Below are 25,950 nucleotides of genomic sequence, written 5' to 3'. Positions count from 1 at the left end.
TCAGCTTGGTGGAGAACCCAGAGATTTGAGAAAAAAGGGTTTTCGCGGTGAGGCTGATGGAGTCAATGTTGCCGGAGTTACACCGTAGCCGCTTTAAGTTTGAACTAACATCTGTAACTGGGCCAGTAAAGGGCGCAATTTCCAGTTTCGAGCTGGATCTTATTTCAGCCACTAGGGGCAGGTGGTCGCTGAAGTCGCTCGCTCCAATTTTGAAGGAATAAACCCAACAAAACATGTTCAGAGAAACGAAGATGTAGTCGAGGTGCGAGGAGTGCAAGTTAGAGTGGAAGCTGGCTACTGGAGGGTCGTCGGCGGCGTAGCGACCGTTTAAGGCCCTTAGATTGAGTTGTTCCAAATGGGAAAGGAATTTTTTCGAGAGCTCCGTTCGGGTATTCTTTTTTGTGGTGCCTTGAGGCGGCACGCCCCATGCTGTGTTTAGTTCTTGAATGAGGTCGCTGTCTTGATCTTTGCTGATGAGAAGCGTGTTGAAGTCACCGGCCATCAAGAATAGATCAGTCAGACTGGCTTCCCTTATTTTTTCTAAAACTTTCACCAGCTCTTCTACCGCCTTATGTTTCTATTTGGGATGAACATAGGTGTTGATTATGATTGTTTCTTGGGGCTGCATTGTTAGCCCAAGTGAGAGCTTTACCACTTGGATGACACTTGGTGGAGAAATGTGAAAGTCCATTGCCTCGATTTTGACTATTGTTGATATGGATGCGAGGACCGTCATCCCTCCCGATCTACGACCAAAGATTGAATTTTGGTTTGCCGGTATGGAACAGGACGTGAACCCCTGAAGATCGAATCCTTTGTCCTCCCAGGTTTCTTGTAATAATAGGAGGTCAAATGTGAGTAGATATTGTAGGAATTCAGGGGCGGTCTTTTTGCTTTCTAGGCCGTTAATGTTCCTGGAACAGATTCTTAAAGCCCTGCCCCTTGCTGAGTAATTGGAGAGAACTTGCCCTTTTTGTCACTTATCTACATTCGTGAAGCAGATTGTACGCTGAATTGACTTCCAATTAAGGTCGGATTTAAAGAGTTGAGTTCCATGGTTTTTATTTTGTGCAAGTCGAGGACTTTTTACGGATCCCCCGAGGTGCCCAGGTGAACTGCTCCTGGCTCCCTTTAGTATTGAACTGATGTTATTTTGAGATTGTGACCAGGTAGGGGGTAGGAGAGGAGTCGGGTAACGGGGTTGCTTTTCGAGTTTCAAGGCAATCCCCCATTGTTGGAATGTTGCTTCCTCTTTCATTATTTTATGCGCTGTCTCCGAGGAATTCCAAGTTGTTTTTGTTATGTCTGGGCACTGAGGGGCGGTATTGGGCTCAAACTCTACTTGAAGGAGGTCGGTGGTGCTGATTTTTGCAAGGTTTGTTAGTGAGTGCATAAGTTTTAATATGTTGCCCCTGTTCAATATATCGACCTTGCCTCTGGATCTATATTCAGGGATGAAGAAGATCGAAGTTGGAATGCTCGGGAGTTTCATTATTGCTGAGACTATTGCTGGACTCTTGTTCTCCTGTTGTACCTGATCAGTCTGAGAACCCAAGGAGGTTGTCTCTGAGGCAGGGGAGAACCCACTTGTAGGCTGTTGGGGTTTCTCAGTGACGTTGGCCATGGGAGTGTCATCATAACCTGTTGTTGAGGCCTCGTCAGCTGATTTAGGTTTTGTGGAAACAGTGTTATGGGCTAGTTGTATTGGTTTGAATTGTAAAAGTTTCTGTTTGTATTTTGGAGGTAACGATTTCTTTGCAGATGTAAGACCTGAGTTTGCACTCTGAGAAGGAGATACCAAAGGGGAAGTATGTGGAGCCTCGGGCAGTGGAGATGACTGGACATTGGTTGTCGGGCTCCGGGTGACGGAGGCTGATGAGGGGGCGGAACTCGAGTGATCTTCAACCTTATGCGTGGCGCATGTTAGAGCCCAATGTCTGCCTTTCCTTCTATTCTTTCTCCGGGACTTGGCATTGGAGTGTAAAGGGGGGTCAGCTATGATCCGAGTGGTAGGTGCTGACTCTGTTTCCTGAGACCCAGGTGATAGTGTTTGAACTAAGGATGAGATGGTAACAGGGGGCTTGTTCACTGGGCATGGTATCGACCCAGAGGGTGCTGGGATTGGGTCAGAGGTTTGGGGCATTAGGGTTTGGTTGACTGTTGATTTTAAGTCACTTATCAAGACCCCTAGCATCGATGGAAGAGATGAAAGCTTGTCTAAGAGAGGGTCGTAGGGAGGCAGTTTCAACGGAGATGGTTGAGCTGCAAAGACAGCGTCTTGGCCTCGCTTTATGAGGCCGTTCAGATCCGAGATTTTTTGATCAATCCCAGAAATGGAGTCGGCCATTGATTGCAGGACAGAAAGTTGTAAATCCATTTTTTGTGATTGGAAGTCCAAAGCGGTGGCCGAGTATTGAAGGGTATTTAAGATTTTTATCCATGGAGTGTCGAGAGCTGGTTTGTCAAGGCTGGTGTGCCTTTCTTTTTTGGGCGAGGCGCTGGTAGTCAGTTTTCCTTCAAGAGGGTTGCGGTTGTATGTGGCGACTAGTTCTTCCCACTCCTGGACTGCTATTGAGGACATTTCGTCGTTGATGGAGTTGTTTATGGAATGGGAATCGTTAAACGGCAATAAAGTACGGCGTTGGGATGCCGTTGGTAGTGCCGTGGGTGTAGCTGGCCAAGTATTTGGAGGTGTTTGAGCACTGGTGCAGCTCGGGTTGGAGTGTAGTGTTTTGGACGAGGACGGGGGGGAACTTGGGAGGCGGGGGGATGGAGGGTCTCCTCCTTTACCTTTGGCGTCATTTTGAGAAATCATGCACTTATCTCGGGTAAACTTCGCTGCAATTGGTGAACTGCTGACAGGCTAGAGGTTGGACGCATTGTCTCTTTGCTCCTCTCTGTGTATCATGGCCTTGAAGACCATTGACTTGTTTTTGCTTCCTAGGGGTGGTGGGCTGAGATTTCTGCATTGGATCTCGCTCTGCTTGACCAGGTGACCATCGGTAGCCGATTCAAGTAGGGTGGCGTTCAGTGGAGGGCTCCAAACTCTCGGGAATTTTTTTTGTCCAAGTGCGTTTCCAGGGGGTTGAGTGTGAGAGGATCATGATCAACTAGAAGAGAGTAGGCAGAAGTTTTTTGTGGATCAGGTGATGTTGGTGTGTAATTACCCGCTGCGGCCCCGTTCCTAGATGGAAAGAAGACGTTGGCCGAGTGGAGTGGGCCGTCGTGGCTCATCATCGTGTGGCTAGAGGGAGATTCAGCTTGTAAGAGGGGAGTTTGAAGGCCACGAATATTCCCAGATTTGGAGTAAATTGCTGTCCCTGGGTCTTTAAGGAAGAAGAATTTGGTGTAAATCTTGGGCTGAAAAGTACATCACCTTTTCTTTGCTGGGAGACCATCGATGAATATGAGATTGTCCGGAGTTATTGGTGAGGTCTTTGGTAAGAACTTTGATTTTGACGATGATTGTATTTGTGTAGGCCTATTTGAGCACTGAGGGGCCAGGGTTGGCCCAGGTGATCCCAAGGGGGTATTTGCCTGGTCATTTTTATTTGTCGTCGAAATTGAAGGTGAAGTTACAGTTTGATTTAAAGATGGAGTTTCCATTGCAGACAGGAGTGGGTCCTCCTGAGTTTTTTTATTATGTTTGTATGGGTTAACGGCTTGAGTGCTGTTTGGATGAGGTGTGGACGTTGATTCTAGATTTTCAAGTTTCCTTGTTCGTGCTTTAGGCTTGTCGTTTGATTTAGGCTTTAGTTGTAGCCTGACTAAGCCTGATCTCATTGCTCTGAATGGTTGATGCCTCTATGGTGCCTCTGTGATTTAACCTTATCTGCTGTGGTTGGGCTTAAACACAACCCTAGCGGGAGTTGTAGTTGTAATTGTAGATGTAGATGTAGATTGTGCCGCTGGTGTGGCTGTGCCTTCTATTGAGACCTATTAGGAGCCAGATAGTCAGTTAGCCGGGATTTCCTGGATTGATCACAAATGTAGCCGGTGGTTGCTAGTGATTGCTAATTGCAGGCGGCTAGGTGCGACTAGCGGCTGACGGTTGATAGCTCCCGTAAGGAGTGGCAGGTGGTTTCCTGGTGGTCTATCTTGTGAATACAGGATGTCAGATGAACTAAGGCAGACTGGCACACTAAGAGGTCAAAGAGGTCAAAGGGGAGTCACTGCTGTTGCGAGCGGTGCGCGTGGATAGGGCCACAGGACAGCACGACCTAGTCGAGCAGCCTTCCGGCCACCCCCCAGGCTCTTACTCAGCAGCCGCCTCTATCGGCAGCCGCACTCGCGTGTGCTGGAAAGCCTTGCAGGACCCTTGGTTGTCTTGTCTTGTGGCTTATACCTTATGACACCGCCGTAAGATGTCGTGAGAGACGTGTGTGATGTAAGCACCGCTGCTGCCCGCCCCCGGCTCACCGACTCACCGGGTGCAGGCTGCTGCTTGTTGCTTTTCCGCAGCTTTGAAGTTCCTCCCTGGAGCTGAGGGCTGGGGGCGGCGGCGGTGTTGTGCACGCAGCGCGGGACTCGCGCTCACACCTGCACGCGGCTTGGGGCCTGATCTCCTCTGGCGGCTGATGGCTGACCAGCTGCTGGGTGAGCTGCAGGACCTGGCGTTGGTGTTGGCGTTGGGTCTAGTTCACCTCAGGGAACACCAGCAACTCCCAGGCTCCAAAGCTCCAAGACTCCCAAGACCGCCTGAGATTAGCTTAGCTTGGCATGGCTGGCTTGGCTGGCGGAGCGGAGGAGGGGGTGGTGGAGGGGGCGGGTTTTGCCGAGCGTGCAGGAACTCGGCCTTGCCTCGGTCACGTCACCAATATTGGGCACCGGTAGTGCCCCTACACCAGCGTAGCACCACTCCGCGCTCTTATGCTGTTCTTGTGCTGTACAGGCGCAGGATCACAGGCTCACAGGCTCCTCAGGCTCAACCGCCCCTCAAGCCAGTGCCTCGCCCCACTCGCACCCCTATGTCCTCTCTCCTCGCTTTTTCCGCTTTCCCAGCAAATGCCTGCTGAGGGCTCCCGCCACTACCGGGTCGCTCCCGATTTTTGCCCGCCGCCGCTGCTGCAAGCTGCGAGTTCTGGCGGCCACCTGCAATCGCGCTCCCGCGCTCTGCCCTGCACGGGGGGGGTGCAGGAACAGGTAAGCCAGCAGCCTGAAAGCCCCTCGCACCGGGGGAAAGGCGGAGAGCTCGGAGGGGCTGAGAAGGCTGAGAAGGGTCAAATCCGTGGCACTGCCTCTCAAACACGCCGTCTCACTCGCGTCCTCCAGCAGAGTGCGGCGCTCTGTGATCAACTGCTTCAGTCTGGAGCTGTGTGTCCCTATCTTCAGGGTGATGGGTATAAGTAGTAGGATGTGGGGTGGGACTGGACTCTCCGCTAACATCCCTTCATGGGAAGACAGGCACAATAGTTAAGTATGGGGACGGACTGGCCTCTCTGTTAAGACTATTCTACAGTGTGAGAAATAGGCATAGTAGGGCATAGTGATGAGCTACCTCTACAGTGAGACTCCTCCCTAGGGCTACAGATGTCCATAGTACAGTGGAAAGGGATGTTATCTACCCCTCCCTAATTGTTTACGATCCCACAAGTGTCTCGCAGGTTTGCAACAATTTTTAAAACAGGATTACCACTTTTTTCATCACAGTGCTAATGCCTTACAGATGTCTTCTCAATTACTATGGGGACAGGATACTTTTATTCTAACTGCTTCTATACCTTTACCACTTCATTCTCACAACATCAGCAATTTTTTGGTAAACAGTAATGGCGGCATTTTAAAGTCAAAGTAAAGAAAATACAACAAATGTAAAAAGTGCAATTCAGTCCAATAGAAATGAATATACATACAAGCATCACAGTTAGAATAAAACATGCCAATGGCAGATCACACAGGTGCAAGCGAATCTCAGATGAAAACCTATACTGGCATGCCATGTGAGTCGGAAAATTTCAAACCTAATACTAAACATGGACTCAACAATTTCCTTAGTGGCCTCCAACAATCTAATCCCGGAGTTCCCTGAGAGGGGAATTCCACACTTTATCTAAGACAGATTTGGGAAACCCTTTACGAAATCACTTCAATTGTTTCTGGTAGCAGTATAATTAAAACTGGTGAAAAAAAGCAATAAAAAATTGGTTAGTCAATATGCACAAACCATTATGCAGGAAAAATTATACGGCAAGGTAATTATAAAAACTGTTTCCATCCAACAACCTGCAGTCATTAGATTTTAGATTATTCTGAAAGGGGGGCAGATGTTAGGCATCCACACGGCACTACAGCAATTTGAAACCCCAGCTTCCCTCACTATACTTGATTCGAATTGGGGCCAGGATCCTATTGCAATGTTTCATTGCCTACAAGTGATTATTGAGATAAAGTGCAAAAGCTTAGTAAAGGCCAGAGCCAAATTTCTAATGTTGTACTGGGCTATACATACTAGGCTGAAGCGTATACGACAAAGATATCCAAATAAGGTCAAGAAAGAAATCCGGCTCTACACTTGGATTGCATGTTTTGATTTCCACCTTGTTATAGGCCAAATTGCTTCAAAGAATTTAGCAATAGGGAATAGGATGCAGAGGCTGGTATTCAAATTACAGATCATCAGGGTTGTTAGGCCTGGCATCATTGGCATGGATCTCCCTTCCTCTTTTCGCTTCCTAACTTTTATGTTGGCTGAATTTAGATGCTCTGAGCGCTGGACCACTGCTAATCCGTGCCACAGCGTGAATGCTCTCTGTATAAAGATGACTGTATGAATTGGGATAACCATAATGGGCTCATTTGGTTTACCTGTCAGTCCCTAGTATAAGTGCACTGTGTGTGCCCAGGGGTGGTAGACCCAATACTGCTGGTGGGCCTGCAGCACTGATGTGCCCAACCCACAGAAGCAGCTTTTAACCACTTCGACGCTGATGATGAGCTCAGCTCGTCATGAGGTACACCTCTCGTACGCTCATGACGAGCTGAGCTCGCCATGAACCGCGGGATTCCGCAATCTTCAGCGCACAGCGGTAAAACGCTTAGCGCGGATGCGGTTAAAGTATGTTCCAGAACTGCCTTTGTAACTGTGAGGTGAACCCACTTCCCAGTCCCTGCACCTTCCCTTTGCACCATGTAAGAAACCCCTATGGCAGGGTGCGTTGTCTGTGACAGGAAGAACTTGACTACATCTGTGTAGCATGTTCTAATAGCGAGTTACCCTCCATTTCACTGTTCACTATTGTGAGGCTATCCGCTCTCATAGGCCAAAATGGGCAGGCTGAGTATTACATTCCATAATCCTACCTGCCCCCAGGAACCTGATAGGAAATTCGAATTTGATATGTTTAAGCTCATGACATTGAGATACATCTTTTAGTAAGGATCATTTGTATATCCCGTGTTCGAAAATGCCTCTTTTAGAAACAAGGTATTTTATTGACCTAAGCTTTCCTGTAGGCTTTGCTAGTATGTGTATTGGCCGTCTGGTTTTGGAGCATCAGGGCCAGCTGGGTCAAACCTGGCTGGAGAGAGAGAGATCGGCATTCAGAGCATGGGGAGTAGTGGCTCTTTGATCTGAGCTGGGCCGTGCCTGGCATGGTGAATGATGGCTCCACCTCCCACTAGGCGTCTGATAGCAGAGCCCCTGATTCTCAAAGGGCAGGATGTCGCCTCGTGGACCAAGTGCTCCTCGACCCCACCAAACTAGTTCTGGCTGGATTCAGTGATTTGTGACTTTAAAGAACAAAGACTTTTTAGTTATAAAAAGCAGCACTGAAACCTTTTTCAAGGGTGTTCCTTCTGAATGTCGAGATGAAACTCTTCCCGAGTAAAGAGAGGAAAGGACTTTGAAACTTTCACCAAGCTTGCTGAAGAAACTACCCAAGGGCCTGAATTGAGAGCTCCTCCTGCTGAAGTCTCAGGGACATTAGACTTCACCCCGTCAGCCGTTTGAATTCCTGTGCGAGGGATTCTACCTGCAGGTGAGGCCCCGTTGAGTAATCTGGAGCCTCTAGTTCTACTGTGAGGAACGTGGACTGTTAGCTCTGTGTGGGCTGCAGCAGCTAAGAGAGAGCTGCTGCCACTGAGAGCCCACCTTAACTTCAACCTTCAGAACCTTCGCTAAATCTGTGTAGGCTGCCGCAGTTAAGAGAGAACTGTAGCCACTGAGGGCGGGCCGTTGTGCCAGCCTGGTCGAGATCATCTTTGGTGTGGTGGGCCGCCGCAGCTTAGAGTGAGCTGCTGCCGCTGAGTGCCCTTACCTTTGCCAAATTTGCATCATCGTGATGTGTCCTGTGGGCCGCTGCTGCTAAGAGAGAGCTGCTGCCGCTGAGTGCCCACAACTTTGCCAACTTTACATCACCATGATTCGTTGCTGCAGCTAAGAGAGAGCTGCTGCTGCTGAGTGCCTGCAGTGGTGTCTGCTGTGCATCATCGTGATTCGTCCTGTGGGCCGCCGCAGCTAAGAGAGACCTGCTGCCACTGAGTGCCTGCACCTTTGCCAACTTTGCATCATCGTGATTCGTCCTGTGGGCTGCCGCAGCTAGGAGCGAGCTGCAGCCGCTGAGTGCCCGCACCTTTGCCAAATTTGCATCATCGTGATTCATTCTGTGGACTGCGAAAGCTAAGGGAGAGTTGCTGACTCTGAGTGCCCGCACCTTTGCCAACTTTGCATCATCGTGATTTGTCCTGTGGTCCGCCGCAGCTAAGAGAAAGCTGCTGCCGCTGAGTGCTCACACCTTTGTCAACTTTGCATCATTGTGAGTCATCCTGTGGGCCTCCGCAACTAAGAGTGAGCTGCTGCCGCTGTGAGCCCAAGGGCCATTCTGTATTATCTAACCCACAGTTGCTAAGAGAGAGCTGCTGTCGCTGAGTGCCCGCAGTAGTGTTTGCTGTGCATCATTGTGATTCTTCCTGTGGGCCGCCGCAGCTAAGAGAGAGCTGCTGCCGCTGAGTGCCTGCACCTTTGCCAACTTTGCATCATCGTGATTTGTCCTGTGGGCCACTGCAGCTAAGAGAGACCTGCTGCCACTGAATACCTGCACCTTTGCCAACTTTGCATCATCGTGATTTGTCCTGTGGGCCACCGCAGCTAGGAGCGAGCTGCTGCCGCTGAATGCTCGCATCCATGCAAAATTTGCATCATCGTGATTCGTCCTGTGGGCCGCCACTGCTAAGAGAGAGCTGCTGCCGCTGAGTACCTGCACCTTTGCCAACTTTTCATCATCGTGATTCGTCCTGTGGGCCGCTGCAGCTAAGAGAGAGCTGCTGCCGCTGAGTGCCCACACCTTTGCCAACTTTGCATTATCGTGATTTGTCCTGTGGGCCACCGCAGCTAAGAGAGAGCTGCTGCCGCTGAGTGCCCGCACCTTTGTCAACTTTGCATCATCGTGAGTCATCCTGTGGGCCTCCGCAATTAAGAGTGAGCTGCTGCCGCTGTGCGCACAAGGGCCATTCTGTATTATCTAACCCCCAGTTGCATAAAAAAGTGTAGGATCCAGAATTTCCTTTCTCTTTCATACGCCTTAAAAAAGAAAAGAAAACGGGCCTCAGTTTTGGGAGCAACACCAAATGCACAGCAATTGGCTTGCCCCTGGTGTAGTGCTTCTGTTTGTCTGTTAAGTGGGCGAGTGGCATTGTACCCAATCTACACCAAACATATATTTGTACTTCCTCTCTGTGTCAATCTTTCCTTAAGCTTTGTGCTCAAGTGCAGAGGTAGTTTACAAGGAAACAAGAGAACCCTAGGAGTCGAGAGGGACCAAGTGTTTGCAATTTGTTTATAGAGGCAGTGGCCCCTATCACAAACATTTCTAAAAATATAGCACAGAACTTCAATGAGAATTGTGTGCGTTTTTCAAATGTGCATTTTTTATTTATTTAAACAGTTATTCCGACAAGGAAACAAAGTATGCATAAGGTACAGTGGTTAAAAACGGGGTTGGAAATCAACAGATTTCCAGACCTCAGTAATAACTCGTATAGTGACTTCGAACATATTTTTCACACAGACACGATTGTAAGAAACATCTTATGATCCATATAAATCGTAATCAACAAGTATGAGTCAAGATTTGGTTGTCGACTATGTTTCCAAACCGACTAGGATAACTAGATCATAATCAGTACAGCAAAACATATCTGTGCCTGAGAGTTAGCCTGAATCAGGCTAGACACTGATAAGGAAGGAAGGAGGAAGGAAAAACAAGGAAGGGAAAGGTTAGAATAGGTTCTGAGGTGAGGGTACTGCATATGTCAATGCAATGCAAAATACATTAATTCTTGACACAACAAACAAATGATGAACGGAATGCTGAATGAATCATACATTCACCCCCAGTCAAAAAATCTGAGTTAAGTCCATTGTTCTTCTGCTCACTATGCCACCACAGTTTGGAACCAGCTATATGCAAATCAGTCTTGACCCTGTGCCTCATGGGTACAGTCCAGCCTGAACTGCCAAGCAAGGTCGGCCCTGGACCGGAAACAAGCATCCTGGGACCGTATTCGGGGTTTTACCCCTCAGCAACCAAACTAGCTTGAATCCAGTGGCAAAGTGAGCAAGGGACCCAAGTCTGAGGATACCCATCCCAAAAACTGATATGCATTCAATTGATATACAGAATGCTGAATGAATCATACATTCAAACCCAGTCAAAAGATCTGGGTTACATCCATCGTTCTGCTCACTACGCCAACCCAGTTTGGACCCAGCTCTATGCAAATCAGGTTGACCCTGTGCCTCATGGGAACAGTCCAGTGGATCTGCCAAGCCAGGTCATCCCTGGACCTGAAACAAGCATCCTGGGACACACCATGCCCCCTTGCACTCTTATGAATATATTAAAAAGATTCTTGAGGGCCTTTCACTTTTTTCAGGAACCACAGAAGCTCCCAAAGACCACAGCCAGCTCCATATTAGTCCAGTTAGAAAAAGCCTGCTAAAGATTGATTAGGCTCTAATTATTGGTCCGTATAATCTCCCACTTCAAGGAAAAAATGCCTTAAATGGACTGAAACTAAATGACACCCTGATTATCAAACCGGCTGATAAAGGTGGAGGAATCGTCATTCAGGACATTACAACATATACATTTGTAATCCATAGAAAACTGTACAGTACTGATCAGTTCAGGACATTAACAACAGATCCCGCAAAGGAGATTCAGGCACTTATTCTCACTGCAACAGAGGCAGGCAAAGCGGAAGGATTTCTCACACAAAATTATTTCTGTACCTCAACACAAAAACACAGTGATATACACACTGCTGAAAATACATTAAAAAATCGATACCCCACCAGGACGTCCTATTGTATCCGGGTGTGGTCCTATTTTAGTACCACTCAGAGGCTATGTGGACAACTTTATTAAAGATTTTGTTCCATCTACAAAATGTTATATAAAGGACACCATGAACATGATCAATCTAGTTGAAGACCTACAATTTGACCAGGCCAACAATATACGTGGTACTTTGGATGTTGAAACTCTTTATACAACATTCCCCAGGAGGAGGGGATTAATGTTATTTAAAGTATTTTGGATTCTAGAACCTACCCACATTTGGTCCCCACGTCAGTCAGTCTCCATCTTCTTAATATTTGCCTGACTCAAAAAAAAATCCTATTTGATGGCAGCTCCTACCAAGAAATCAAGGGGACCGCCATGGGAGCTGTCTTTGCTCCTAACTTTGCCATTCTGTATATGGACTGGCTTGAAACCAATAGGATTTTGTCAGAGTGTAACTCTTTCCTTCCAAATATTCTAGAACAGAAGCAATATATTGACAATATTTTCCTTATTTGGAATGGCCCTAGACTGAGATGATCATGTTTATGTTTGGCTTTTGTAGAGCGCATAGCTGCCTAAGGGCTTCCCAGCACTATGGAGCAGGAGAGAGCGTATACCAGTGACTCAGCCTTGGAAAAGCCATGTTGTCAGGGACTGTCCAGGACTATGTTGGAAACACAGTCAGAGACTTAAGCAAGGACTGGGGACTGGGTAGAAAACATACCTGCACAGTAAGAGTAGTACATCGCTGCCCAAGATCACACAAGGAGTCAGAGGAGAAAAAGGGATCCAAAGGGGAAGCCTGTACAAGATGGCTAAGGCTCAGAAAGGAAGGGCACTCACAGGGCAATTTAGCATACAGACTAACTACACCCAGGACAGACGTGCAAGACACATATATAATACAACATTAACAAGAAAGGGAATGTGGGGTAAAGCACTCAGGAGCACCACACGGTAGGACTGAAGCTCAGTAAGTTCCTCACCCACAATTGCTGTTACAGATACTGACTGAAAATACCCACATATAGGATATGTGTGCAAAGGCAGTGTCTGTGGAGCTTATACCTATGGTGATGTTATAACTAACTCAAAGACAATACTCACAGTGAACAAGAAACACTACCTAGGTCGTCAGCTGTGCCCACAGATCATGGCAATCAAACAGGAACACGCATGGCAGTAACAGCAAAGGGGTAGAACTAAACACAAGCACGATAGACAAGGATCTAGCAATGAGAAGTGCTTAACAGGGAAGGAAGGAAATCACAGGGCACACTTGGCAGAAAACAGGTAACAAAAATACAAGGTAACAGAAGTAAGACAGCAGAATAGAAAGACAGCAAACTAGAACTGGAACCAAGGAAATGGGAAGAAAGGCAGGGACTTGAAAAGGATATACAGAAGGGGAGGCTACAAGGGTATACTAGAATAGTGCAGGTTCAGGAATCAAGAAAATAAAGTAGCATAGAAGGCAGTGCTGGGGCAGGAATAAAAATTGAGCTAAGGCTCAGGAGTTAAGGTAGCACTGCAGGCAGTGCTAGTTCCAGAACAGGGCAGTACTAAAGCTTCTGGAGACAAGGTAGCACTGCGGGCAGTGCTGGTTCAAGAACAGGGAAATTACTAAAGCCTCAGGAGTAAAGGTAGCACTGTAGGGAGTGCTGGTTCAGGAACAGAGAAGTACTAAAGCTTCAGGAGTCAAGGTAGCACTGCAGGCAGTACTGGTGCAAAGAAACAGGAAATAGTCTCAGCTCAGGAAATAAGGAGTAAAGAAAACACAGCAAGCAGTGCAAATCAGGAACAATAAATAGCTGAAGCCCAGGAACAGGAACACAGAGTAACTGTAGCTCAGGAACTCAGGAAACCAGGAAGTACTGCAGCTAGTGCTAATTCAGGTACAGGAATAGCTATAGCTCAGGAACTCAGGAAACAAGGTAGCACTGCAGGCAATGCTAATTGAGGCACAAGGAGTAGCTATAGCTCAGGAATCAAGAAACAAGGATTAAATATAGCTCAGGAATCAAGGAGTATCAAAAGCTCAAGAAACAATGATCGGTCTCACCGGAAAACAGCTACAATGAGCAACACTGGGCTGAAGGGAGCTAGGGCTCACAGTACTTATGCGCATAAGGTGTGATCAGGCTAGCAGCAGCAAGCCACAGGTAGCTGAATTCCTCCACCCATCCTTGGCCTGCATGAGTGGAGACAAAGCTGAACAGATTTTACACCAAATCACAAATATTTGCAATCTATGAGCAAAAATCAAGCATCCTAATTCATAATTTGGTGTAATTGCGTTCAGCAGTTTTTGTGGTAGAGCTTGTTAAAGAAGTCTATGGAAAATGCATGAGGATTTTGCATTTTAAGGCCATCTTTTTTCTCAACTACTGCTTGATGGATCACCCTGAAACGTCCCTCAGGAAAACTATATGAAAAAAGTTTTATGGAGATTTGTCAAATTGCACCAAAGTTACTAAAAAAATACAAAAGGCATTTTGTGTGGAAATGCCTATGTAACTATAACTACCCAGAGACAACAATATATAATGAATAAACAGAATAACTTACCCTGAAATTATTTTGGGAAAATCCTTTGAAATAAATTCCTGCATGCACACATGTTCTGTCGACTTGTCAAGGAACACTTGGAATGCTTGAGAATAATGGACTTCATCTGATAAAATGCTTCTCGAGGAAGATGCCATTGTGGTTGCCTTGTGACAAATTATTGAAAAGTTCAACTCTTTCTTTTCTTCTCACCTGGCAGTTCTCTTATCTTAAATGAAAATGAAAATAATTTTTAGAACACAGCTTGGATATATGTTCAAGCCACTTATATTTTTACAGTTTCTCACATTTTAATCTCTCTGATCCATAAGGCATATAATTGGCTATCTGATAAGAAAAAATAATGCTATGGCATGTTTTTTATTAATATGATATTTGCAAACAAGGGCTATTACATTTCTTGTTTCAGTGATACAGGAAAGCAGAGAGGCTCAAGTAAATATTTGGTATACTTATGTTTGTTGGTGTAACATAAATTCAATGTTAAATTCAATTGTGCTTTAGAAGAGTAATGCTGCTATTACCTAATAGTAATAGTGATTGCCCCGAGTCCTAGTCTTCTCTTTGCCACACTCCTAATCCCATGAGATGGCCTTCACCTCCAAGACAGAAACTGTTTAATTGATGCGTAGGAGAAAGAAAACTAGAAGTTTACTATTGTTCTTCCTTTTTTATGCACAAGCTCAAACCTATACCCACATATTTTCTCCTCCTTTCCCAGGCTGACCTTCAAATACCAAGCAAAATAGGAGCACGTAAGGGCCAAAGGTAATAAAGTTCAAGCACTCGGACTAGGAAAATTAGAACTCAGGGTTTTAAAGATGACTGGCAAGTAACAGGGTTATTACTCCATTGTTTGTCTTCCTTATTCTAGTCCTAACCATGGGGCCCGATTAACAAAACTAATTTAAGATTAAATCCCAAACGTACTGCCATTTTGGTATTCACAGAAGGCACTTACTCATTTCGGTATTCACAGAAGTTAGGACTCCTAACTTTAGGACTCCTAAATGCCTTCTGTGAATACCGAAAGTCTTAAAGTTAGGATTTTTCTCAGTTTAGGAGTAGTAAAGTTAGGAATCCTAACTTTAGGACTCCTAAATGCCTTCTGTGAATACCGAAAGTCTTAAAGTTAGGATTTTCTCAGTTTATGGTAGTAAGTTAGCAGGCTATTCAGGGCTGCTCACACAGCACTGGAAATCATGGCCTGAAAAGCAGCTGTAGATGTAGATATAATGTCCTGCTTCTCCTACTTTTCAGGGTCTTCTCTAAAATAGGATTGAACTATTTTAACCGTGATCCCTGCCGCATTAAGTTGCAAGGTGAGGCTTTTTTCTAATCAAGTTGAGCCCATTCAAGAGAGGACTCAGAGTGAGTTAGTGAATAGAAAATAAGTTCTTGATTTTTCCCGCACACAGTTTCAATGCAGGGGTGCATCCATCAAGTCTTGGAATTTATTGATCACCTCAATGCACAGATGATAAAAAGGTGCAAGCAGGGAAGTTTCGCTGATTGAAGCAGGTGAGACATGAGAGTTTACCCATGAGCATTGATATGCGCAATGTTGAGCGAAAGAGTAGAAGTTGATGTACAAAGAGGTGTGAAATGTTTAAGGATAATGGTATGTCTGAAAGAAGTAGATAGAAGGATTGTACCATAAAGGGAAGCATTTTTAGGGTTATGGGTTGGAATAGCAAACCATACCCCCCTTTGTATTAAATCATAGTTTCTCATTGAATATTTTTAATATTATGCTATGTTTAAATAACTTCAACCCAATGGGGGGATGGTGAGGTTTAGGACAAAAGAAGATCCATTTTATACTGGTTATAGCCCGTTTGTTCAATAGATTGAGGAAATGGAAAATATTGGTCTCTTTGTATGAATCTTGGGACTGTCATTTGTTTTATAGATGAACTGAAATATGTTTTCCGGGAGAACATTAATAACATGACTATATCTCATTATAGATGACTGCATGAAAACACTTAATATAAGACAGAGTGCATAGAATACGGGTCTTGATAAAGATGGATTTATAAGGCAAATTCCCATCGAAACGCGTTGACGCTACATTTTGATACACAATCCGTTCATTGGGCATTGGCGAAAGAAAGCTAATTAGAAATTCCATATTTATATGATGTTATGATGGAGTTGTAAATTGTTAAGACCAAATTTGTTCAGTCTAGCTTTTGGTTGTTTTACTCTTCATATGTTTTCATGCTTACTGTGACTATTCTTTTTAATGCAATTCTTTTTTATGAATTTAAAAGTATGGATTTATGTGCTTTTTTAATGTGAAATTGTGTATGTAAACAAACAATAAATATATGTGATATATTTTTTTTATATAAAGTGTTGAAGTTGTTTTCCCCTATTATATATGGTTCAATCTTGGTATATGTGGATAATGAGAAAGAATGTATAGGTATGTGTGATATACGAAATAGATTCCACTTTATAATACAATTTACCCAAAAGGATCCTTCCTTTCTTACTGAGTAAGTGCCATATTCCTTTTGGGTGTAAAGGGGCTTCTCTTTTTCCTAAACTATTTAAGACAAAAACATGTCGACCTGATCCTAATGGGGAATATCCATAACCCTATGTTCACTGAGCTTTTTTAATCTATCCACTGGGGACACTAATACAAGATTAATCTTGCCCACCAGTAGATAGTTTTAAACTTACATTTAACTTTACCCCTCCCTCTGCTCTACATTGGATGATATAAAACACCTTGTGTTCCTCTCCTGTGGGAGAGTTGTAGACCACACTGGGTATCTTGTGGTCCCAGTGTGTAAGCGGGAACCCAATGATGAAGCATGTCACCCTAGGGTTAGTGAGGGTATTTGTCTTAACACATATGTGCGTCTGTACTTTTCCCCTCCCTTTTTCCCCTCCCTTTGTTTCTCCAGTGAGTTGTTCGGATAGACCATCCAGTTACCCTTTGTGAGTATAGATTGCATGGAGTGATACCATGGATGGAAGAATTCCTCCCTCTAGAACTCCTATAGTGAGATTATATCTAAACTGGTTAGCCTCTCTCCCCTGGTGGCTGACCAGATTGTGCATGTCACTGTTGCCCATTCTCATCTTTTATTGGTCTTGTGTGGGTTATTGTTGTTGTAAAATTGCAGTCCTCAAATTAGGTAGAATGCAAATTATTAGGAACCTAATAGTAGTAGTCAGAACTTAAGAACAGAATATCCCCAATAATGTGACTGTCATGCACTATGGATTAGACAATGTTGTTGAAAATTCAACTACAAGAGGGAAATGCTGTTATTGATAAAAACGATGTTAATGCCTATGATGGTACACTCGCATACACGGATGAAAATACATCACTAGTGTCAAATTTGCCCAGCATGAACTCTCCATGAACCCCAACTCGAAAATATGTGATCAGGCAGGCTCTCTAACCCAGGCCCTTGGTAAATCATAGACAGGTCACTCACAGATTGAGTGGCACATAGCAGGCATAAAACCTGTGAACAGGAAGCTCAGGTCCATCCCCCAGATAAGCACAGTGACACCACAATGGTCCAGGGAAATTAGCCTCACTAAAGCACACATGGTCAGAGAGGTGCATGCATTCCCAAACATCATAAAGTCAGATGCCACATGGAGTGAGGAACACACAGCCAATCAGGATACAACACACAGAACATGCATGGATCACGCGCCCCTCGTGCCAGACATTTGGATACACTACCCACTGACCAACATTGTGCCCACGCAAGGTTGAGGCCCACAGGCATTTGTTACCAGGTAACTTTTATTTATGACTCCACAGACAAGACCTGCATTCTTTTACTAAACAAGGATCGCCAGATGTACATTTATTGCTCCCAAAACTGAAGAACAATCGCTTGGATTGATAGTGCTTTGAGACAGTCCTTAGATTTGTTTCTGCAATCTGTACTCCTGGCCACAGTGTTTAATTAAACCAACTGTTCATGTTTTGCCAAACACCTCTTGTCTTTTGTTTTTTCAAGGCAAACTCATATTGAGCAACACTAAAACTTTTTTGAAGCTGCTTTGCTCGGCACTATCCTTTAGAGCAGTGATACTTAAAGTAAAGTCCTGGGGCTGCATGCGGTCCACCTGACTTTTACATCCGGGCCCTGGTTAAACAACAGCACTAGGCTGATGTTTACTTTTCAAAGTTCTAATACTCAGAAAGATATTAAATAATTGGCAAGCTTTCATTTAGTCGAACTGAAGTTAAAAAAAAGAAGCACAGACACTGTCCTGCACCACTCAACTTTAAGAAGTTTTATTTTTAAAGACGTTTTGCAACAAATGTGTAAAAATATGATGAAGTCCCTTCAAAAATAAGAAAAGTGTATTTCATTAACCTACAGAAGCATTTCACCTTAGTAGATCAAATTTTAAAAGTGCAATTGTTTTTTTTTTTTTAAATGACAGTTTTCAAGCACGTATTTAGAAACATTCATGTATGTCTCCTTCCTCCCCCACCCTGACAACAATGCCAATAGGCAAAGTGAAATAAAAAAAATTGCCCAGGATCACACAGTTTGGTCAAGTGTGGAAGCTGGGATTGCTCCCAGGTGCAATTCAAATGCTAGATGTACATGTGTTGCTTCCCCTACGCCCACTTTTCACCTCCCACGCCCCATGACCACCACCATGCTGCCATTTGTGTGGCCCTCTATCACACCAGAGATTACCTTTTTGCCCCTGGGAAAATGTTTGCGAGTACCCATGATTTTTAGGGAGGTGTCTGACTTTTCCCATCCCTGTATATAGGGTATATACATGCACTATAGAAAATTCAGACTTAGATATCTGCGAAAGTAATTACATTAAAAACCATATTTATAGCACCTACTAATTTATTTATCTTAATTTAATAGCTTTTGGAGAGCTACTCATCCGAAGGTTGGGCGTCACAAGCTTTTTCCTTGTGAGAAGTAAATTTCGAATCATTTCCAGTACAGGAAAAAACTGGAGAGCGGTGGATGAATACCCTTAAACATGTAAATTTGTAAGTGTAACAGACACACATTGCATTCCAACCCTAGAAATATGACTTCCTGCCTACTTCCGACACCTGCATGTACATTTCTGGAAAGATGGCAAAAATAGAGTCTTGCTACAGTCAAAGTTTCGATATAATATGAGTTCTAGCATAATAGCAGAGGCTATTATCAATATGCTGATATAATAAGATTGTTGCCATTAATTTGTAAACACAATGGATGTCATCAAAAGGGACAACTGGGATTTGTAACATGTCAAGTATAGTTCTGATAAATCGTGTAATGTGACAGCTGTGGTGCTCTCAGTTTAGTACTAATCTAGTTAGTTCTGAAGCATCCCATCTCTTGGGCAAGTAGATAATTTATAAAGTTACACACCCCTATATTCTCATATGCCGGTCAAAAGGTGACTGCTTCATGGCTGAGAAGACATACATTCTGTTCCTTCCTTCTCTCCTCATTCAAGAGTCCCATTTCTGGAGTGCAAGCTGAACAACATTAACCTCACGGTGCTAATCAGTTGACTTTCATTTGCAACTGCTACAACAAGGTTTCGTACTGCTCAGAAAGGGACCTTGGCAACAAGAATACAAGAGAAAGGTGGAATATTCTCTTAATCAGCCTCTATGCTGTGCAAGATATATGGCTTGGTCCATACCCTGTTCCTAAGAATCACGCAAAAACATCTGGTTTAACATTGCAAACTCAGCATACTGCTTTTTGGCTTTTCTGCTTACGCGGACTATGAATGCTTATTGGAGTTGACATGGTTTGCAAAGACTTTGGAATTCCTTTACAAATAGCAACAAAAATAATAAACTGTTTATGAATTGCCTTAAAACAAAAGCTATGAATTTTGGTTGCAATAAAGCTGTTTTACTTGGTTTGCTTGTGGATCAAGACTGAATACTGTCACTCAATATAAGTATGTGGGCAATACCTTGGACTACCTCTGGTACTGGGAACCATATCTTAAAAACCCAGTGCTTGGATCTAGCTTTCTGCCACATTTAGCGTACTTGCACATTCCAAATCTTTCCTGGAAGGAGCTGAGGTGGATGAGGCTTTTTTGGGGAAAAATCTCGTGAAGATTAGTCAATTTATGGCAAAGTATCAGCAAGCAAGAAAAAGCCTTTACTATGGAAATGTGATCTTAAATATAATTAGTAGCGACTGATTTCATGTTGCTAATGCACCGTTAAAAACTGAGGTATGGCTGTGGCTCAAATTTGTAAAACTATTGAAATCTGCCACTTATGGTTTCCAATGCATACAACGCGCGCCACAACTTATGCCACCCACCATGATGCTTTTTATAGCTTTCTTTTGTTTTTGTACTGTTGGCTAATTGGTGTTTTGAGCATTTTGAGAAGACTCCCAGTTCCACCCCACCTTACTACTAGCTACTGGCAAGAAAGGCTATATTGGAATAAGCAAAAAGTAGGAACGTCCCCCTGAAAGTACTATTAGAATACATAAATGCTGTACGCAACACTGATATAAAGGTGGGACAGCAAATTTAGAGCAAATGCATGTCAAGATGTCTCTTCTAAGATCTTGGGCCGCCAAACCAGTGGCAGCCGAGAAACTCACTGTACTCCAGGTGTGGGGTAACTACAGCTAACCTTCCTCGCCAGGTTGGGATCAGAAACATGCAGTTCTATGAACCTGCCAGGAGAGACTGCATTGATCCTGATTTGAAGGAGAGAGAAGCCCAATTGCTCAAGAGGGAAAATGGAGGTGATCTTGCGTGAGGAAGACACTGCTGAGGAGAGGGGCTGTAAGGATGATGAGGCAAGATGAACTGTAGGCATCTGCTGCAATGCAGGGAAGAGCCTGCACTGCTCTGCCCAGGGTCTGGGTTGGCAGCCCTGAAGTGGCAAATCAGCTTGAACGAGAAATATTTATCTGGGATTAGAGTGCCAGGGGAATGGATACTGTATGTATTCCGCTGAATTAACTTAACGCAAAGAAACATCAAGGCGCTAGAAATCCCTAACCCCATCCTGCAATTTTCTATTAAAGACAAAAAGTATTCGCGGAAGTGCCACCGCACTGGAAAAAACTTAAACCAGCCTGAAGTACTCATCACTGTGAAACGGAGCTTATAAGGTTGTTTAGATGGTGGGGATCATGATTGGGCCTGAGGAGCAACTCAAGTGGCAAGATCCACTGCATCGTGAACAATGCAACTCTGTCGCCACCTCCTCTTCAACTGGTACATGCCCTGCTTTCCTGGATCAGTGTGCACAGAAGCACATGTCGAGGACGGCAGGCACATTGCTCGGCCCACATTATGACACTGCCAACCCCACTCGGTGACCCTTGCTGTTCGAACCCTATCCAGAGTGGTGTTGTCTCTCACCTACCAATGAAGGCTGAAAGCCCAGTTTTCTCTAATAGAACTAGAATGGACAAAAGGTACTCTGCAAAGTGGAAAGATACTGAGGGGTGGGAGTAAGCCGTTCAGCAAGAGAGGGAACATTAGACAGCATTGGCATAGGCCATTCGGCAAATAACAGACTAGATGTTTATTCTTTAATCTCTAGGAGATGATTTATTGAGTGTTCAGTCTTTAACCTCACATCCCCTTCCTGAGTAAGTAGGGTTTTCACCTGGCTGTTTTTTTTACCGCCCTGTCCTGTATTTTTAAGTCCAGGTTTGTAAAAGTATTGCAAAAAGCAATAAAATCTGTTCTTTTTCTATTTCAAGACATAATCCTGAAACAGCAAATATATCAAATAAAATGTATTTAAAAACTGTGTAAATTGTTTCCTAGCGATTATTACAGCAGGCAGAGGGAAAATTGAAATGTAACAAAAAATCCTGAGAACTTTACATCAGTTATTTTTCATACACCAGATTGTGACTGTCTCAGAATAGCAAAACGTAAACAAATGGCCAGTATTTTTTTCTACAAAATGTGGCAAAAAACGTGAGTACACCTTGGAAAACTCAATTTCATTACATAATCTCAATATAAAGTGCTAAAGGAGTGTCCTTGACAGGGGTGTATCTTATCCAGAGAGATGTGGGGCTGTGAATCTCAAATGTCCAAACTGTAATAAGCAGAGAGATGCATGGGGAAAGATGAGATGACCAAGGTTAACGGAGGACTGTTTCCATGATGAACAGGGTTAGAAGAGATTTGCATTGGGTGGGCCTCTGTTTATAGTAGCACAGTGGGTGAAACATGATGGGTTGAAATGCTATCCCAAGCTATTGCAAGTGGTTAGACTTTGTAAGGATACATCCTATCAACTTTTGGGTGTCTAATCGCCAGCAGTATGTGAGGAAAACTGAGACCTGTACTGCTTTCTAAGCCTACTACTGCCATTATTTGTTAATTCTAGAATGTAGCACATTTGCCCCCTTTTAATGAACACTTCAATGAGCACAGACATGGCAAACACGACCCAGGGCCCCCAGACCCAACCACCAAGCCAAGAATGCATTTGGGGAGTGTCACCCCCCCCAGCCCCCTCCTGAAGCTTGACCCCTGACAGTCCTACCTGGCCTGGTAGTTCTTCCAGGGACCTCATGACTATGGTCACGTTAAACACAGTGTCCGGACTCCATACCATGGGATCACATGTTTTAAATGTATTTTCACAGCGCACACTTTGTTGCGAGAAACCTTGATGGCGGAGCTTTCAAATTTGTGTATGTAGACAGGGCTCCATATGTCCAGTTGTCACTTTTTATAAAGAATTTTACCAAGTGATTGACATCTCCATGTACTAAACCCAAGTTGCAAATAAAGGTGGATGCAAAAGCAAATTAGGTCGTGGGTCTTGATTGATAATAGGAGTAGGCACACGACACAAGGCATAAAAACATTTAGCATGAATATCATGTAAAAAATCCCTGCATTTTTCCTTAGCACCTCTGAACCTACTAAGATTAATGTCTTTGAACTTAGAAACAGTAATTGCTTTCTCCCTAACAACAATGCCATTATTGACCTAAGAGGCAAGTCAGCACTCATGTAAACCCTTAACAGGCAGAGATTGTTATTAAAGATGGAACAAGATTTTAGCCTGTTAATTCAAACATGAAAGGCGCTTGTAAAGTACACATCCTGAAAATAACTATTTAAAGGTACTCTTATATGTGGAAAAGAAGGCTCTGTGAAATAAAATGTTTGCCAAGGATCATACACTTTGGAAAAGCAGGGAAGGTGGTATTGATTTTCGGTTATCTGGTTTTTGCATTTTGGAATTCAGCCAACAGATGGATATCTCTGTCTCTCTCTCTCTCTCTATACCTGCTTTACATCAAAGGTCACTGTTTTGTACTTTATTCCTGGTGCAGGATGAGAAAAACAGACACAAACTTAGCAGACGGACTCAGGGCCCCCAGACCAACAACCAAACTAAAAATGCATTTGATTTGGTAGTGTTACACCCCAAACACCCCCAGGGCTGGACTGGGGAAACAAAGAGGCCCTGGCAATTTCGTGGGACCGGCTTCCATGCCTGGGGAAGCGGGGGAATTCAAGCGTGAAGCACTGCTACTTAACAAAACCAGTCCCCAGCACTGCTGCTTTTGTTACTGGGGGCCAGGGCCAGTATTGCAGCATCACTACAAAACCAGCTCCTACTGATCCAAACCCCCCCACCCCCACACTTCTAGCTTCCCTGTCAAATGCCTGATGCCCACTACGACCAGCTCTGCCCTGAACACACCCCTGAAGTTAAGCCCCTTGTCTTTAAGATTAACCTTCGTATTGAGCCCACAACTGAGCACCACAGGCACCAGGCTTAAAGGCTCTGGTTGCCACAGTCTGAACCCAAAAATCACTGATTGTCTAATGACCCCTGAAAAAGGGCCTATCACAGTTGTATTTTTGTGTTGTATTATGAAAATACTTGGCGTTGGCTTTCTGTGGTAATTTGCTGGTTAATTTGAACTAAACTAAGTGAGTGTGTAAACATGACCAGTATTTCTTTAAGTTCCACTATCGAATGTGTTAGTACAGCAGTTAATGAAACACACATTCAAATCCACTCTACTGTTGGATAATCAACAACTCATGGATAGTATACTTTATGGATGACACACTCAATATTTACAAGATTTGTACGGTTATAAAATAGAAAATAAAAGTCACAGACAAGGATAACCTTACATAGTCTGAAACCAAACAGTTAATTTATATCCAATATGTAAATCTGCATGCTCATGAAAATATGGCGCTTTTATAAACAAACGTAGATACAACTATACGAATGTGTAGCTAATACCTAGTATGTGTTTACCCAAATGTACAGCAAATAATAATCACATGTCTTAAATAAACAGTTGCAGACTTACCTAACTCCTTCCTCCACAATGATCATTTCCTTTAAGGCTGCAGCAAGCAGTGTTCAGAGAAAAAGTTTACAATTCTGGGGTTGAAATCAGAAATGATAAAGAGCTTTTACTTACGATATATTGCTCTCAAGGGCTCGAACGTAAGTCACAGAGTGAGTGCTGTATACAACTGTAACTTCAAAAGCATTAGACGACCCTGTCAAGTCAAACTTGCAACGGTTCCACCCACACCAAAGGGCATTTTGGCAAAGAAGTTGTGCTTTTGTCTCCAGCAGTAATGAGTTCCCAGACTGTAGTCAATTATTATACATTACATTTCTCAATTCCACAGTGAAAGTTTGGCACGGAGTTCTGCTTTTTGCTGCCAACTGAGAGCTGTAATTCTAGCTAAACCGCTGAAATCTAATTTTTATTTCATGTGCTATGTAGCTGTGCGTTATATTTACTTGCTGAGAGAGGTAGCGAAGATTCATGGAATGTTAGGGGTAGGCCTGGGAGGAATTCACATTAAGAAGGCAGGGTTAGTGACGTAGGTCACTACCCCATGCTCGTGCAGTGGCTGAATTGGCCTGAGAATGTCACAAGTGACCTTTTTGCCCACAATCAAGCTGACTAGTTAACTGGTAGGCATCTTGAAACCAGACCTTGCTGGGGGCTCTATCCAGCCCCGACCAGTGCAGGAGGCTCAGGCTGCTGGCTTGTACCACTGGCCAGTGGAGACTGACCTCCAACAGGGGAATTATGGGAGTTGTCCAGCGTGCAGGAGCCCCAGGCCCCTTCCTGGTCCAACGCTACCCTGGCCCAGGTAGGGAAGGTGGGCCTGCCCAGTGCCTGGAGCCCTGGCTTCTCATGTGAAAGCCATGACTTTCCATGCCTCTCATGGAGAAGGGGGATTACACGAGCTGTTCAGCCTGCAGGAGCCCCAGACTCCTCCCCTGGTCTGATGCCACCCTGGTCCGGGTAGGGAAGGTGACCCTGCCTGTGCCTAGAGCCATGCTTTCCCAGGTGAAAGTCATGGCTTTGACCACCGCTCACAGGAAGTGGGGATTATGGAAGCTGTCCAGCCCCCAGGAGCCCCAGACTCCTCCCCTGCTCCATTCTACCCTGACCTTAGTCATTTTTTACTGTTGGTTTACCACTTTATATATTTTTGCTATATTGTGGCCTCAGGTCGCACCCTTGAGCAGCGGGTGCTTATAGAGAGTGCACAACGCTTCTTTGGAAATTACTTCCCATGGAACAAAGGGAAGGTGCTGTTCATTGACTCCATGCTCATTTTGCATTTTTGTGACATATTTGAGGGCTGACATGCACTCCTCTTCATCTATTTAAAATTAGAGTATTAGTGTAGGAAAACATGTCTAAATTCAAGAATGGAAGGGTGGAACTAGCTCAAGATCTTTTCTCTGCACAAGTTTCAGCAAATAAATCTGAATAGATTGATCAGACAAAGGAAGGCCTTAAGGCAAAGTTTCAAAAATTGGAGCAGTTAAAGAACGAAGAGTTGGGAATATGGTTGGACAGAGTGACATCTCAGAAATATTTAAATAATAACAGACCCTAAGGGGTCTGAGGATCCTTACTTTTTCTTCCTCCGAGGATTTAGAAGAGGAATCACTCAAGGATTGGGAGGGTAATTTGCAGAATGCACCGTTTAAATTATGCAGATTTTAATCAAGTATGCGGACACAAAAGTGAGAAAGTTACAGACAGAGATTAATAAAATGGAGAGGAAAATGGAGGTTATTGACCTAAAGGATGCGATTGAA

At 44.2% G+C, this 25,950-nt stretch overlaps 1 protein-coding gene across 4 annotated transcripts in view; it reads right to left on the bottom strand.

Annotated features, from left to right (window-relative positions):
• Positions 1-24,417, bottom strand: part of LOC144823712 (histamine N-methyltransferase A-like) — a 396,640-nt gene extending 372,223 nt beyond the window's left edge. For 2 of the 4 annotated variants that reach the window (XM_078682459.1, XM_078682462.1), the window contains exons 1-2: positions 24,296-24,417; positions 13,854-14,061 (exon numbers count right to left, since the gene is read on the bottom strand). In XM_078682459.1, the coding sequence (XP_078538585.1) occupies positions 13,854-13,990 (137 nt within the window). In that variant the 5' untranslated portion in view covers positions 13,991-14,061; positions 24,296-24,417. Of the gene's footprint in view, positions 1-13,853; positions 14,062-14,377; positions 14,399-24,181 lie in introns of those variants that run through there. The other 2 variants (XM_078682460.1, XM_078682461.1) reach the window with 2 other exon arrangements.
• Positions 24,418-25,950: the final 1,533 nt, after the last annotated feature.

The sequence above is a fragment of the Lissotriton helveticus genome, chromosome 3_1, assembly GCF_964261635.1.
Source record: "Lissotriton helveticus chromosome 3_1, aLisHel1.1, whole genome shotgun sequence".
In the NCBI taxonomy this organism is placed as follows: Eukaryota; Metazoa; Chordata; class Amphibia; order Caudata; family Salamandridae; genus Lissotriton; species Lissotriton helveticus.
The sequence above is the reverse complement of the archived record's forward strand: the minus strand, read 5'-3'. Positions and strand labels throughout refer to the sequence as shown.